Consider the following 14,075-nt stretch of genomic DNA (forward strand, 5'->3'; position numbering starts at 1 on the left):
AATTCAGAAGAGTTCTTCATCCAGGCACAATGCCTTGGGAGGTTGTGAATAATTATTTGTTGAATGAATCTATATGTAATATGAGTTAAGCCAGAAGTGATGACTCTCTGCTTCAGTTTTTAGGGAGTGGCATAAAATGTATCAGTTGCTTCACAACAGATTCTTAGAATAAGAAAAGTTGTTATGGAGGTTTCCAGAAATAAAGCTGGGAGGAGCCAGGTTACCTACAGGGAAGGGGCCTCCCTTTCATACCTGCTCTCCAAGGGCTGAAGAAGATCATAGACATATGTGACACCCAGCCTATTACTGTTACCTGAAGAGTCGTGTTGCCACGGGCCAGACTTGCCTTGCCTGTTTTCTAACTTCTCTTCCATACTCTCCTTTCTTTACTGGTTGAAATTCTCTTTAGGACCTTATGTAGCTTTAGGAAAGGAAGATGTTGTGTAATTGAAAGAAATGAACTTTATTGGGGCTCAAAGCAAAAAAGCCTGGTAAAGGCTGTTTCCAGAAGAACTTCTACTCAGAACTTGAAAATTTTGCATTCTCATGATTCTGTTGCATATATATCATCACATGCTTGTTTTCCAGACTGTAAAATAAGCTAATGATATTTTGGATACACATTTTTTAATAGTTTGGGTTCTTGAAATTATTTTTAAAATCTGTTTAAGGCCTACTCAGTAAAAGATACTATGGTTGTGAGCTACCTTGTTTTCTGTATACTTTTTAATATAGTAGAGGTCAACTTTTCTCAGTAAGTTTATTACCTGTTACTGGATTAATCTAGTTTTAAATAGGTGAACATTTTTAACCTAGTGCTTATATAAAGTTCTTGTATTTTAATAGAATATAGTCAGTTCTCATTATTTAGAGTAGTTGTGTTCTATACAGGCATCACGAACACTGAATTATCAAATACTCAAAGATTGCTTCTAGGGGATACAGAGAGTTAGGTTCCTACAAGCCTCCGATCACATTTTCATCAACCAGTCAATACATAAGCTTGTTTTATGTGTGTTTGTATTTAAAGACCCCTCATTTAATATAGGCAATTGATTCATTACCATTGAACTCATGGCCAACAGCGCTCTAATTCATGCCTGAGCATAGCTTATAACATTCTCTCCGTAAGACACATCACAGCCTTCTTGCATCCAAGAATAGACCGTGCTTCAGCACTATGCTTGGAAGCTGTTTTACACAGTGAAAACACCAACAAAAAGCACAGTATTATGAAATGCATGGTGCCAAATAGATTACAAAAAGGACACTTGTTTATAGTATGGGAGCTGAAATAAGGCAGAGTGTTGCCTTGATCAACCTCAGATGGAAGCATGCATGTCAGGCGATTGCATCTTTCCACTACAAAAGACTAAGAAGGTACCTCAAGTACTGATTTTGGAGTTACAAATACATTTTAGCGAGTAGACAGATTCATCACATAATGAGAATGGACTATAATTGTTTTAAAGAAGCTTATGATTGAATACTTACAGTATTCAAATATGGAACAATGTTTCTGTCGTCTTGGGGGATGTGGGAGTTTTGGGGTAAGTGGAGTCATCCTCACAGATTTCATGTTCTGTTGTCCAGTGCAATAAAATGACTGCTTTCAATCTGTCATTTTATTTTCTGCCTGATAGGGAACAACCCATCTTCAGCACTCGAGCTCACGTCTTCCAGATTGACCCAAACACAAAGAAGAACTGGGTACCCACCAGCAAGCATGCAGTTACTGTGTCTTATTTCTATGACAGCACAAGAAATGTGTATAGGATAATCAGTTTAGATGGCTCAAAGGTAAGTTATATTCTCTTTAAATGATCTTGCTCTTTTGCTTTTTATAGTAGAGCATCTTCTGTTTTATTTTGGGGAATTTTCATCTTTATTAAGATACAATATTTCCTTTTGAGTTTTAAAAACTTCAAAAAGCCAAAATTGATCATTTTTAGCAACACTTTTTGTCTTTTTATCTTCCAAATTACTTGGATTGGCCACCTTATTTATATTGAGTTACATTCCAAAATATTCTACAAATTTTAGGTTAGTTTATTTGGTATATATTCATTGCGTATCTATTACATGTCAGGCACTATGCTAGTTGCTAGGAATATAGTGGTAAACAGAATGGACAGTTTCTACACTTTTGGAGCTTACAGTCTAGTGAGGAGCTAGAATTCTTTTCAGATACACTTTTGTAGATTATTCAGTAATTCTAAGTCCCTAAATGGTATGAAGTCTGGTCAGTGTCAGCATTAAAGCTGACATCCCTTACTCTGAAGGGAAGTATGTGGACAAGACCTAAGTTTTTATTTTTAGGAGAGGCAAATAGTATAATGTTTAAGAGCATGGACTGCCTGGGTTCATATCTTAGCTCTGCCATCTACTAAGTTTTTGACTTCCGGCAAATTACTTCTCTGAGCCTCATTATTCTTAGTAAGGATTAAATGAGTTAATATCTGCATAACACTTTGATCATTGTCTTATAGATAGTATGCCTTTCAAAGGGGGGGAAATTCCATTTTTTATCAATGAATTTTGAATAAGAAATACCAAACATCAGATTCTGGATAAAATGTGTATAGAAGGACAAGGGTTTCATTCTTCTCCTTCACGTTTTTTTTAAAGCCATGAGGCCTTTGAACTTGCAGAAATTTTAGCAGGTCAGCTCAAGGGTCTAAGAGCACACACTCTAGACCTAGACTCTCTGCTTTGAATTTTTGCTCTACTGCTTCCTAGCCATGTGACCTAGATCGAGCAAGATAGTTCATGTCTTCACACCTTAATTTTCTCATCTGTAAAAAGGAACTAATAAAAATACCTACATCATTACACCATGGGATTCATGTGAAGATTAAGTAATTTATGCAAAAACACGTAAAGGGTGTATAGTAACCACTATAAAAACACTGCTCTTGTTATCGTTGTTAATATTTTTAGGCTATTAGGTATTGCCTAGTGGTTTGGGGAAACAAAAGATAATTTAATGCTCAACTTTCAGTTCATTTTCTCTTGTGCTCACTGCTTATCTCCTTAACTAGATTACAGAACCCCAGGGGCTATTTGCCCCTTATCTTGTACTTAAGTGACTAGTACGTATTTATTAGAATAATTGGTTCTCTTTCATTTTTACTTGGAGGATTTAAAGGACTTGAGAAATACTAATAGTTAATTTCTATAAATTTTTTTAATGAAGAATAAGTGTCATATTTTGTAACTATTTAGTGACATCAACAGATATTAATTGTGATCTCAGCCACTAGAATATTAATTTCTTTCTTTTCCCTGACTGGAACTTTCAGTTCTCTATAATCTGTATTTCCCTCTTGGCCCAAACCACAGATGAGATGGAGTTTTATCAGATGGGAGACTTAAATAGAATAAAGTTCAACTGAAGTATTCCCATGTCCCATGTGATTAAATAACTCTCATGTGTCCTTCCTTCTGAGGCGATAGGAACTATTGCTTCTGGCCTCCATTCTTGAGTATACTTTGCAGCTTGTAAACATTACACTCTTAAATAGCTCTTGTGAACAAGTTTTTATTTATTTTAACAAAATCTACCCTCTGTAGCAGTTATGATTTCTATCACATGTTCCATTTTCTAGTTAACTTTTTAAAACTGATGCTGGTAACTACTGCAGTTCCCTGCAGGCAGAGTTGTTTTTGGTAAGCAATAGTATAAGCAGAGTGGCTTACTTGTGGCTAAATGAGTGTTTTCTCCTTCCCGCCCCACTTCTATTTCTGCACTGCGTGATGAGTTGGAAAGCCCTTAGGTGCCCCTGATTAGAAAATGTCCATTTGTTCTCATTTAATGCCCTTACTGTGCATGTAAAGTTTGCTTAAAGGCTTTCTAATCATGCTGCAGAGACATCAGCATGGCCGAGGGCCAAGATAAGGGCACTACATGATCTGTAATGACACAGCATTTCTACCTGTTTTCCTTGAAAGGATGGGAACTCTGGGATTGAGAGAAAATTTATTTTAAAGAATTAAGATTTTCCTTTTAAGTGGATTCATCTTCAAAAAATTCAAACCATTCTATTCTAAGAATTCTAATGAATAATTTTTTTAAGGTTTTTGGGGGGCAGGATGGAGCAGAGAGAGAGAGTGGGGGGAGGGAGAAAATCCCAAGGAGGCTCCCTGCTGTCAGCACAGAGCCTGATGTAGGGCTCAAACCCATGAACCATGAGATCATGACCTGAGCCAAAACAGAGTTGAACACTTAACTGACTGACCCACCCAAGCATCCTATGAATAGTGTTTTTTAAGTGTGGGATCGTCTTTCATTTTAAAGTTTTTCTTCAGTGATAAAAGAATCCCTAAACAAGTAATCCCCAAGACCAGTGGAGGCAAGGAAAGGTTCAAAATGGGGATTAAAATGGGACTCTTAACCTTAAAAGCATCCAGAAGTTCATTTGAAAGAGCTGAAAGTGAAGGTCTGTGACCTACAGCAAATGGGTCATTTTTCTTACAGGTTTTCTTATAAAACCTATTGCTACCTCACTTTTTGAGAGTTACTGAGATCCCATGTAAAATGCCCTTCTCTCCTTGAAAACGCTTAGATCTCAGCTCACAAGCACCCTCCTCCGGGAACACTCAAGGACCGCCAGATCTAACCTCATACCTGCCAGTCCTTGCCTTCTAGACCCTCTCTCTATCAAATGCTGGTCTTACAGGCTTCGCAGCACACAACACTCTGAAATTACATTAGTCAGTTACTTACGTATATGTTAATTGACTGACTGTTCTTGGTTTAGAATGTAATCCACAGTTAACATTACCGTTCAGTGTTACATTTCAACTCTCTAGAATTGTGCTTGGCATTTAATAGGTACTCAGCAAAAAAAAAGTTGCATAACCAAATGATTCCATAACCAGATTCCTTACCTTTTGTTATATTTTGTTATTAACCATTTGTTAATATATCCTTTTCCATTGAGTCTTTTCATTTCATGACTACTTGCAATTTAGAATACTTTGTTAGCCACATTTTACAGAATCTAAAATGACACGCTAGGAAAAGCAGCTTTTGAACTGAAGGGTAAGGAGGTTTGAGTATGAGTATTTAAATTTTGTCACAGGTAAAAATGCTTAATCAAGGGTAAGGGCTCTCATAGAACTACACATCTGCTTTTGTGACAGAAAGCAAGGGGCCAGCTACTCTTACTATCTTTAGTAGGACAGGTGTCATACATTTATTATAACTTCATCAATACATGCATACTCATAAGTATTTAAATTTGTACTGTTCACGTGTTCAATAGCTTTTGCTTTGTTCTGGAAATGCTTGATTTTCATTCTACATTTGGTAGTTCACCAAAAAACTGCTTATGAATTTGGTAACATGTTTATTTCTATTATTACTGGAATCACTTTGTAATCTGAATTTTGGAGGGCATTAACTCACTAACTTAACTGATTATATACTTTTATAGTACTGGCAGTGGGAAGGTACTTCTGTTAATATGATACACAGTAATAGTTGGAATTTATTATGGTGTTCACCAAAATCAATATTTAATAACACCAAAATACTAATTTTGTAAGAAACTATGTGTTAAATAGAAATGATAGTGAATCTCAGTATCATGAATTTATACCACTTTGTGGGAAAAGAAGTAAAGTATATATTTAGGGGTTGTTTTTCCCTTGAGTAAACTCATTAAAAATCCTTTGTTTTTTTTACAGAAGTAAATAGTCCTGTGTTTAAATGCCTGTTTGCTAACTTTTGGCTTGTAACTCATATTTATTTTATTTTTTAGGCAATAATTAATAGCACCATCACCCCAAACATGACATTTACTAAAACATCTCAGAAGTTTGGCCAGTGGGCCGATAGCCGGGCAAACACTGTTTACGGACTGGGATTCTCCTCTGAGCATCATCTTTCAAAAGTAAGTTAACTCATTAGATTACGTGGAAATCTTTATCTTCAAATCATAGGTCTTAAATATATAATAGCAAATGAAAAGTGTAAAATATAGGAGAAATTTAATACTCTAGAACAATTATAGTGATTTTAAAGCAAGAAGTGAGAGATCATTGGATTTCACTGTCAATTGGGAAATAATTTATACACATTAAAAACGGTCACCATTGATAGAGAAGTATTTGGGTGGTTAACTCTCTGTATGATAGTTCACATAACAGTTGGGGATTATCACTTCTGAATGGACTTTGCCCAGGGATTAGCACCTTAGTGGAGATGGTCTGCAAGAAGGTAAACAGCAAGCTCTTCTGAATTGTGAAAACGTAAGCTGATAGTGATACAGATTTCAGCTTTTTGACATGACAGCAGGCACTTAAGAATTACTTTGTTTAGGGAAAATGGTGCTTTCTCTGAGAATTACTTCAAACTCTGTAATATAGGACAGAGTGGTGAGATCTAACAAACACATGAAGAGTTCCTGCAAGATACTGACCAAGTGAATTACTGTGGCCAGAAAGGCCAACAAAATACAGAACATCACCAGGCTAATTACTGGAAATAAAAGAGTTGTCCCGCGTACCAGCAGCAGCTTGCAGTGTTTATACCAGCAGTGCCTTGTGGGTGTCATCCACAAAGACTAAGGCAAAGGAAACTGTCTCAGGATAAGATACTGGTCAAGGAAACGAGGAGTACTCACTTGGCTCGTCAGATTTTATGCTCACCAGACCCAAAGATTTATTCTTTGAACTTCTCTATTTGAAATGTTCAATTAAAAGGATAACCCTACCTTTCACAATAATTTGATGCCTTTTGGGAGTTACAAATGTTCAGCTTCAGGGTCATCAGACTCTTGTAGGTATACACTGTTTATGTTTACACTGTAAGCTATTCATTACAGAAATCATTCTGATGCTTAAAAATAAGTTCTTTTTAAAAATAATCTTACATTTTTGTGAATATTTATTGACTCGTGGGTATAGTTAGATCAATAATTGAAGTAATCTTTGCTTCCATTTTTTTTGGTTGTAGACGTTACTTAACATGGTTGTTATCAAATATTTTTATTACCTTTAATATAAATAACAGTTTAGGGACCAATTTTAAGGCTATTTTAACTTTCGCCTTCATGATTATAAGTCCATTCTCTGTAGGATGATGAAAATGAAAAAGTGTTACTGATTTGTTTTCTGTTACACCCATCTTACTCTCTAAATACATTTCTTGGACTGTGGTAAGGGTATGAGTTCTAGATTCAAAGTATTTCAACATAGCAGGGACACAGGTATCCAGCTGAGCATTGCCCCTCCGGAAATAATCCCCCTAGGAAATTACACATTTGTTCTAATAATTTTGCCATTACTCATATGGAACCTTTTTGGAACTTCCTTTTGGAATTGTCTATTAAAGTCTAGAGCAAAAAAAGTTGATATATTACCCTTGCTAAATTTCTTGACAGGAACTAAATTGTGGATTAATTTCTCAAATAAACTTGTATGAAATGATTTTTGGGCATAAGTAATTTTGACTGCAAATTAAGTTTTTGTCACATCTTTGAGGTTACTGGGCAGCTAGCTAATGTGGCAAAGTAATAGCTTATTAAATTCTGTCAGTTATACTGTATCCTTTCATTTGATCTTTTTTTTTCTGAGAATGGCTTTTATATTTCAAGAGTTTTTCCTCTTTAAAGTTAACATATACTTTTGTCCAATCTTACTGATAGTGATTCCTAGTATTTTGAGGGAGAATCTACATTAAATAAACTAGACTTGGCTCCAGGAATTATTCACTGGACTTGGCTCCAAGAGTTGGTGATCAGTCTCTTCATAATGTTTTTGTCCAGAGATGACAAAATCATGATTTATTTTCCATGCTACCTTAAAGACCATTGTTGCTGCTTTATAGACTATAGGGGATCCCAAGGAGTTTATAATCTTTTACATAAATGAAGCAAGCATGTAATTATTCTGGCTTATTTTATCGTTAAAAACCGTAAGTGAATCAAAGCATTATAAGGGTTTTAGAAAGTCTGAAGGCAAATCTAGACAAGGATCTCTCAAAATAAGAGAGAGTAGCAGTATTGAGAGAAATGTTTGGTCCGTAGGGTTGATGTATGAGGAAAATTGCAACTGTGCTTGGATTGTTAGAGTGCTTACTAAGTTGTATTTTGTTACCATGGAAACGCAAACCTATAAAAATTAACAGTAGTGTGAGCCTTTATGAAGTTGAAAGAGTTTTAAACATTAACTATGTTGGAATGCTAGATGAGTGTAAGAAAAACTGTGTTCTACTTCAGATTACATTGAGAGAAATTAATTATGGTTTCCTTTTTATTCCATTTACACAAGTGTGAATGAGACCTTTTTAGCTTTGTGTTCAGATTACTTGAACAGAATACCTCCTTACTTGAAAAAGGAGTAGTAATATACATTCAGTTCCCTGATCTACAAGTTACAGGTGACAACTTTAATGTAAGAAGGAAAGTTGTAATGAAAACTTAAATTTTAGCCTTCTTCCAAATGTCCAAGGCAGGTTAGAGTACAATGACCTTTCCTTCCCAAGTTTTCCTTCTCAATATCAAAATGAAATCAGGGTTGGCTTATGGGGTTTGAGTAGGGAACCATAATTTCATATTTTAATTACCAGCTCTAGCTGGTGCTTTAAGTTGCATGGAGATTTTTGACTTTTTAATTTGATTATTGTGTAGCCTTAACTTACTCTGAGAATAATGTAGACTAGTTTCCACTTCCAAAGCAGTAATAGATAATCTTTGTGGCTCTGACATTTCTAGATTACTATGGATTTGTAGGAATTAGCATTTTATGTACCATAGTTTGTTGTTGTTGTTGTTACCAATTTTAAAGACCTTTGTGGAGTTCGTGTTATTCCTCTCTGCTGTTGTACATTAGCTGTTTAAGAATCTTTGGAAATGAAGTTTTAGTAATGCCATTTAGCGATAATAGTAAATGTTGCCATTTATATTGTTGAAAATAAAAAGCCTCACATAATATGAGAGTTTATGTTCCAGTAAAAGTTAAAAGCACACTCCAAATACCAAGATGTTTATGAGTAAATACCTAAAAGATTCATTTTTTTCCCTGTGATAAACAAAGTATGCTAATCTTTACTGATTCCACTCCCATCCTATACTCTGCACCTTGGTCTTATAGTAAAGTATATCTGAACACTGAGGAAGAGACGTAGATAAACTAGCTGACCTCAACTTCTAAGTTAGTTATCATGATGTCTTTGCAGTTTGTCCAGGGAGTTTGTAGTGTACAGATAAGTGTTTGGTAGTAGATTTCTTTTTCCTTCATTTTTGTATTACACCTATAATTGATTTATGGCTACGTCGCTTGTGTTAAGAGTCAGTTATTCAGCAATTGAAAGAAAACCAAGGTAAAAGTGGGCAGTGAGACCTGTTTTTATTTTATTTGGTTAATGTATATAGTCTTTATACATTCAGTTCGCAGAAAAGTTTCAGGAATTTAAAGAAGCTGCTCGACTAGCAAAGGAGAAATCACAAGAAAAGATGGAACTTACCAGTACACCTTCACAGGTGGGTATTTAATTTCTATTCCTATTTTTGAGCCTTACTCATTTCCGATGGTATCCTTTATGCCGGGGTTACATTTGGGAAAACAATGGCAAATTTAAGGTAATTTCCAAAGTGGACATAGAATATGCCCTTCACTTAATCTGTAATAGTGGAGAAAGGTGGTTTTTTCCTGTATGCCAATGTCTGCAAGAATCTGGGGAGGAAATGAGTTTAATAATTATAACTCAGATTTTTTTGATGTGCATATAACTTTAAAACAATCATGTGTAAAAAGCATAGATTGGCCTAATGTTTTATGTTTTGTGATGGTCAATCACAAGAGGAGACACAGGAGACGCTCAGGAAAATAAGTTTATTGTACTCACAGGTCTTAGAAAAAGGCGGCATAGCATACATCTGAGGGGCACATAGGGAAGCCTCAGGGTGGTCAGGAGGCAGAAAGCAGGAGCATGGGAAAAGCTGAGGCTAGAGCTATATTGGAGTTTCCTTGGGAATGGCAGGGCAGGGTAGACAGTTTATTTGGCTTGTTGAATAATTTCTGTAGGCTCTAAACTTATAGGGTATTCCCTTGTTACCTGGTGTCTGGCTCTGGGATGATTAAGGCAGAGGAATTTTGCATCCTGGGTGTTTGGGCCAGATGAAGGAGGTATAGCTCTGCGTTGGTTAGTTTGCATATCAAAGGCATGCCCCCATCTTACCTCCTTGCTCTAAGAATTGGCTAGCCAGAAAGGTTTTTTTTTTTAAGATGTCAAAATGTCAAATACATAGAAAATTAAAAAAAAAATCTGTTTTATTTGATTTTAGTCTGTTTTACTTGATTTTAAGTGTAATTAAATCTGACAGTTGGGACATCTTTATACTTAGTACTGAGACCCAAACAATTTTCCTTTAACAATTGATTTAATACTGTGACTTGCCCATCATAATCTTCCTTCATTTGGAAATTAATTAGATCTCGGAGTTAAGTTCCTTAAATACTCCTATTTCAGAACTTTTACAGAGGTTTTAATGTACATGGTATGATTCAACTTTTTTAATAGGCTTTTCTAAAATTAATTTTCAGGGATGCCTAGGTGGTTCAACCAGTTAATGTCCACCTCTTGATTTTAGTTAGGTCAGGTTTTGATCTCACAGTTCGTGAGTGCCAGACCCATGTCCAGCTCTGTGCTGAAAGCATGGAGCCTGCTTGGGATTCACTCTCCCTCTCTCTCTGTCCCTCCCCCCACCTCAAAAATAAATAAAATAAAATAAATTTTTATTTAAATTTGTGCCCTAAGTGTAGAGTTCAGGTTTGGGCTGGGTTCTTGTCTATAGTAGTTGTTTTTGAAGCATACTCAGGAGTTTACATGAAAAGGAAAAATCAGATGTTATAAATGTTTCTCTGGAATATTGTCAGTAGTAGCAGATTTACATAAAACTTGAGGAAGTAAATCGGAGTTGCCTGGGAATTTAGTGACTAGACATTTTTGAAATGTTTTTGCTCTTCACCTTCCACCTCACACCTGGCACCCCACTGGGTTTTGATAAACCCTACTGGTATAAAGAGTTGGGTGGGTTTTTTTGGTTTTGTTTTGTTTTGTTTTGTTTTTACAGAAAAAGAGAGCTCTGTTAACTATGCTTAAAGTACATATTTCCTCATAGATTAAAGGTGTGCCAAGGCTCCATTGTACCTCCTCAACATTTGCATTGACCTGGAATAACATGAATGATCATTTTGAAACTTGCGTTGAATCTCTCTTCCCTAAATGCTACGGGAGTTAGAGTATACTTTTCATAAAAACCTATTTAAAGTTTAGTACCAATACATGTTGGGAACTCCAGGTCCTCAGGTGAATGATTCTAGCATTGTAAGAGGATATTACAGCACATGCAGTTAGAGAATAAGCAAAGGACTCCAATAAAATTATAATTGATTACACTTGGCCGTTGTACTTAGTTCTTGTTTCTCTGATCATAACATGTCTTTATTTAATTGGCCATGAGCAAGTTGCTGGTAAGATATCTGCCCCTCTTTGGTGGTAGGAATGTCTTTAAGCCTTCACTTTCATCAAAAGAGTATATCCAAGATGTTTATATATGGAAAATACTATGAAATAGAAGGACTAAAAAAGATCTTAAGTTCATCAGTATTTGAGAGCCAAAATACACTGACCTTAAGTTATCTTTTCAAAACATTTGAAGTCTGGTTGCTAATTTGATGTACAAAGCAGAGTAATATTTTTAAAAAATATACTTATTTTCATTTCCATTTCCTCCCCCTCCTTTTTGTGACATTCTCTTACATATGTCATTAATATCTCTGTTTTACTTTGAAATATATGACTGCTGGCCACTCTGATTATACTCATCTGGAGAGTAGAGTTTGATTCTCCCTGATTTAACCTAACCTGCTAAATTAACACTCTGCCTGAAGAATAGACTACTACTCAGGAATTAAGGGGATCAAGAAGTTAAATGGAATAATTGATAGTGGTAGTCACTCAGTTGGTCATAGCTCTTGAAGAGTATGGGTTTTCAAGTCAGACAAACTTGTACATATTTTTTTTTTTTTTTTTTTTGTCACTATGTGATCTTGGGAAAATGGCTTCACCTAGGTCTGTTCATACATGTGTAACATGGCAATTACATACTTACACTACAGGATTGTTGGAGAGGATAAATATGATAATGGCAATGTCTAATGATAATGGCACTAATGTAAGTTTTATAGCCTGTCTTTTTTTAATCTGGGCTCCAGCCCTTACTAGTTTTTGTTTTTTGTTTTTTGTTTTTTTTAATTTAGGCAAGTTATTTTTTTTAATATATAAAATGAGGATAACAGTATCTCCTAAAACTAATATAATACTGTATGTTAATTATACTGGAATTAAAATTAAAAACTTGATGGAAGAAAAAGAAACAGTATTTCCTTGGAGGGTTGTTGTGAGAATTAAATGAGGATTACAAAGTGCTTATTATATAGTAAGTGCTTAAGTGCTTACAGCTGTTATTGGTGATGTGGCCTGCATCAGAGTACCCTGGAAAACTTATCAGAACACAAAATGCTGAGTCCTACTCCTGGCATGTCTGATTTAGTACGGCTGAGATGGGGCCTGAGAATTTACGTTTCTGATGACAGCATTCCAGGAGATGTGATCTGGGGACCACACTTTGAGAAGCAGTGCTGTAGACAAACTATTCCTCATCCCTAAGGGCATGTGATGAAGAGAGTCGGGCATTTAGAACCGAGTTAGCTGCTTCCCCATTCTTAAATTCTTGGGCTAAGTTTGTACACTTGATAGAATGTGTGGTCATGTCAGATAGTCTTTATGTTGTCTTTATCAGGAAAACATCTCCAGGAATAAGTTGAATCATGTATTTGTTGTTAGTCTGTTTCATGTCCTTCTTTAAATAACAGACATTAATTTAGAACTTCTCCTCTTTTGGAGATCTTCTCTTCTTGTGTTTCCATGGGAATCTTTTAATAATCTTGACATAAAATCAAGAGTGATGATTGGCTTTAAAAGGGGCTACATAATGAAAATAATGCAATTTTTTCTTCACTGGAGTTTAGAAAAAAATAAGTTTTAGCTGACAGTTCACTAAGACTTTTAAATGGAGTGAAATATTAATGCATTAGTTGTTTGTAGTCAAACAAAAGTTAGGTTCCCCCCTCCCCATATAAATTGTCAGGTTGTGTAGTATTGGATATGTTGTAGCCTCTTAATCTATATTTAGACTAGCTTTTTTCCTCAGATTTTTAAAAATTCACTTTATAAAAAAAGTAGAATATGTCTGTATGTGTATATTCAAAGAAGGAACAAAGTTTTTTTAGCTTTGTTATAAATACCATAATTTTTTAATGTTCATTTTAATGGTAAATTGTATTTACTCAAATGAGGCACTGTTTTTTTGTAACTGATTGTTAGTATCTCTGTGACTAGCTATTTGATCTTCTATAAGTCACTTGACCTGCCTGGGTAGTAGTTCTTAAATCTGTAAGGTCAGAGGTTTGAATTATATGATCTCTTTGGACATTTCAAGTATAATAAATCTCAAATACTTCAGATTTTCTTAAAAAAGGATGTTACTTGCTATACATGGATTTTTTTTGAAAGGTGGTCTGTATTAGCCAAGTGTTACTACTATGAACTGTATTAGTTACATATCTAGCGTACAAATATACCATTGGAATTAGCAAATGCCTATAAATTAATGTGGTAATTTCTTACTATCACATAACAAAAGCGGTTTTACTGAGCCAGATAGCTCAAAACAATCTCAGGAAAGGTTCACTAGAATTCTCTGGATATTATGGTTTGCTGTCCAAAGTAAGGACGGTGGACTTAAGGGTCTCTAATCCTGTTACTTGCCTCAGTGGAGTATTTATCCATGTCTCTATTGGGTTTACCTCCTAGGTGTTTGCAGTGAGAATAGAGAGGAGGAAATAGATATGACAATGGTGAAATTGACTGAACTTGGAGGAAATACAGCAGTTGAAGGAATGGTGAGGGAGGCTGATAAAACAGGAGCTGGATGTTTTTGAAACTTCCATTGTTGTTTTGTAGCATGAACTTCAGAAGATTTCCACTTCACATACTGAATTTG

General features: G+C 35.3%; 1 protein-coding gene across 4 annotated transcripts in view; it reads left to right on the forward strand.

Annotated features, from left to right (window-relative positions):
• The window catches only part of HOMER1 (homer scaffold protein 1), a 145,715-nt gene that overhangs the window by 53,451 nt on the left and 78,189 nt on the right, over positions 1–14,075 (forward strand). For all 4 annotated transcript variants that reach the window (XM_058728769.1, XM_058728759.1, XM_058728739.1 and 1 more), the window contains 3 exons: positions 1,644–1,800; positions 5,766–5,897; positions 9,396–9,488. In XM_058728769.1, coding sequence (XP_058584752.1) covers positions 5,796–5,897; positions 9,396–9,488 — 195 coding nt within the window. In that variant the 5' untranslated portion in view covers positions 1,644–1,800; positions 5,766–5,795. The remainder of the gene's footprint in view (positions 1–1,643; positions 1,801–5,765; positions 5,898–9,395; positions 9,489–14,075) is intronic.

Source organism: Neofelis nebulosa, chromosome 1 (assembly GCF_028018385.1).
Source record: "Neofelis nebulosa isolate mNeoNeb1 chromosome 1, mNeoNeb1.pri, whole genome shotgun sequence".
Classification (NCBI taxonomy): Eukaryota; Metazoa; Chordata; class Mammalia; order Carnivora; family Felidae; genus Neofelis; species Neofelis nebulosa.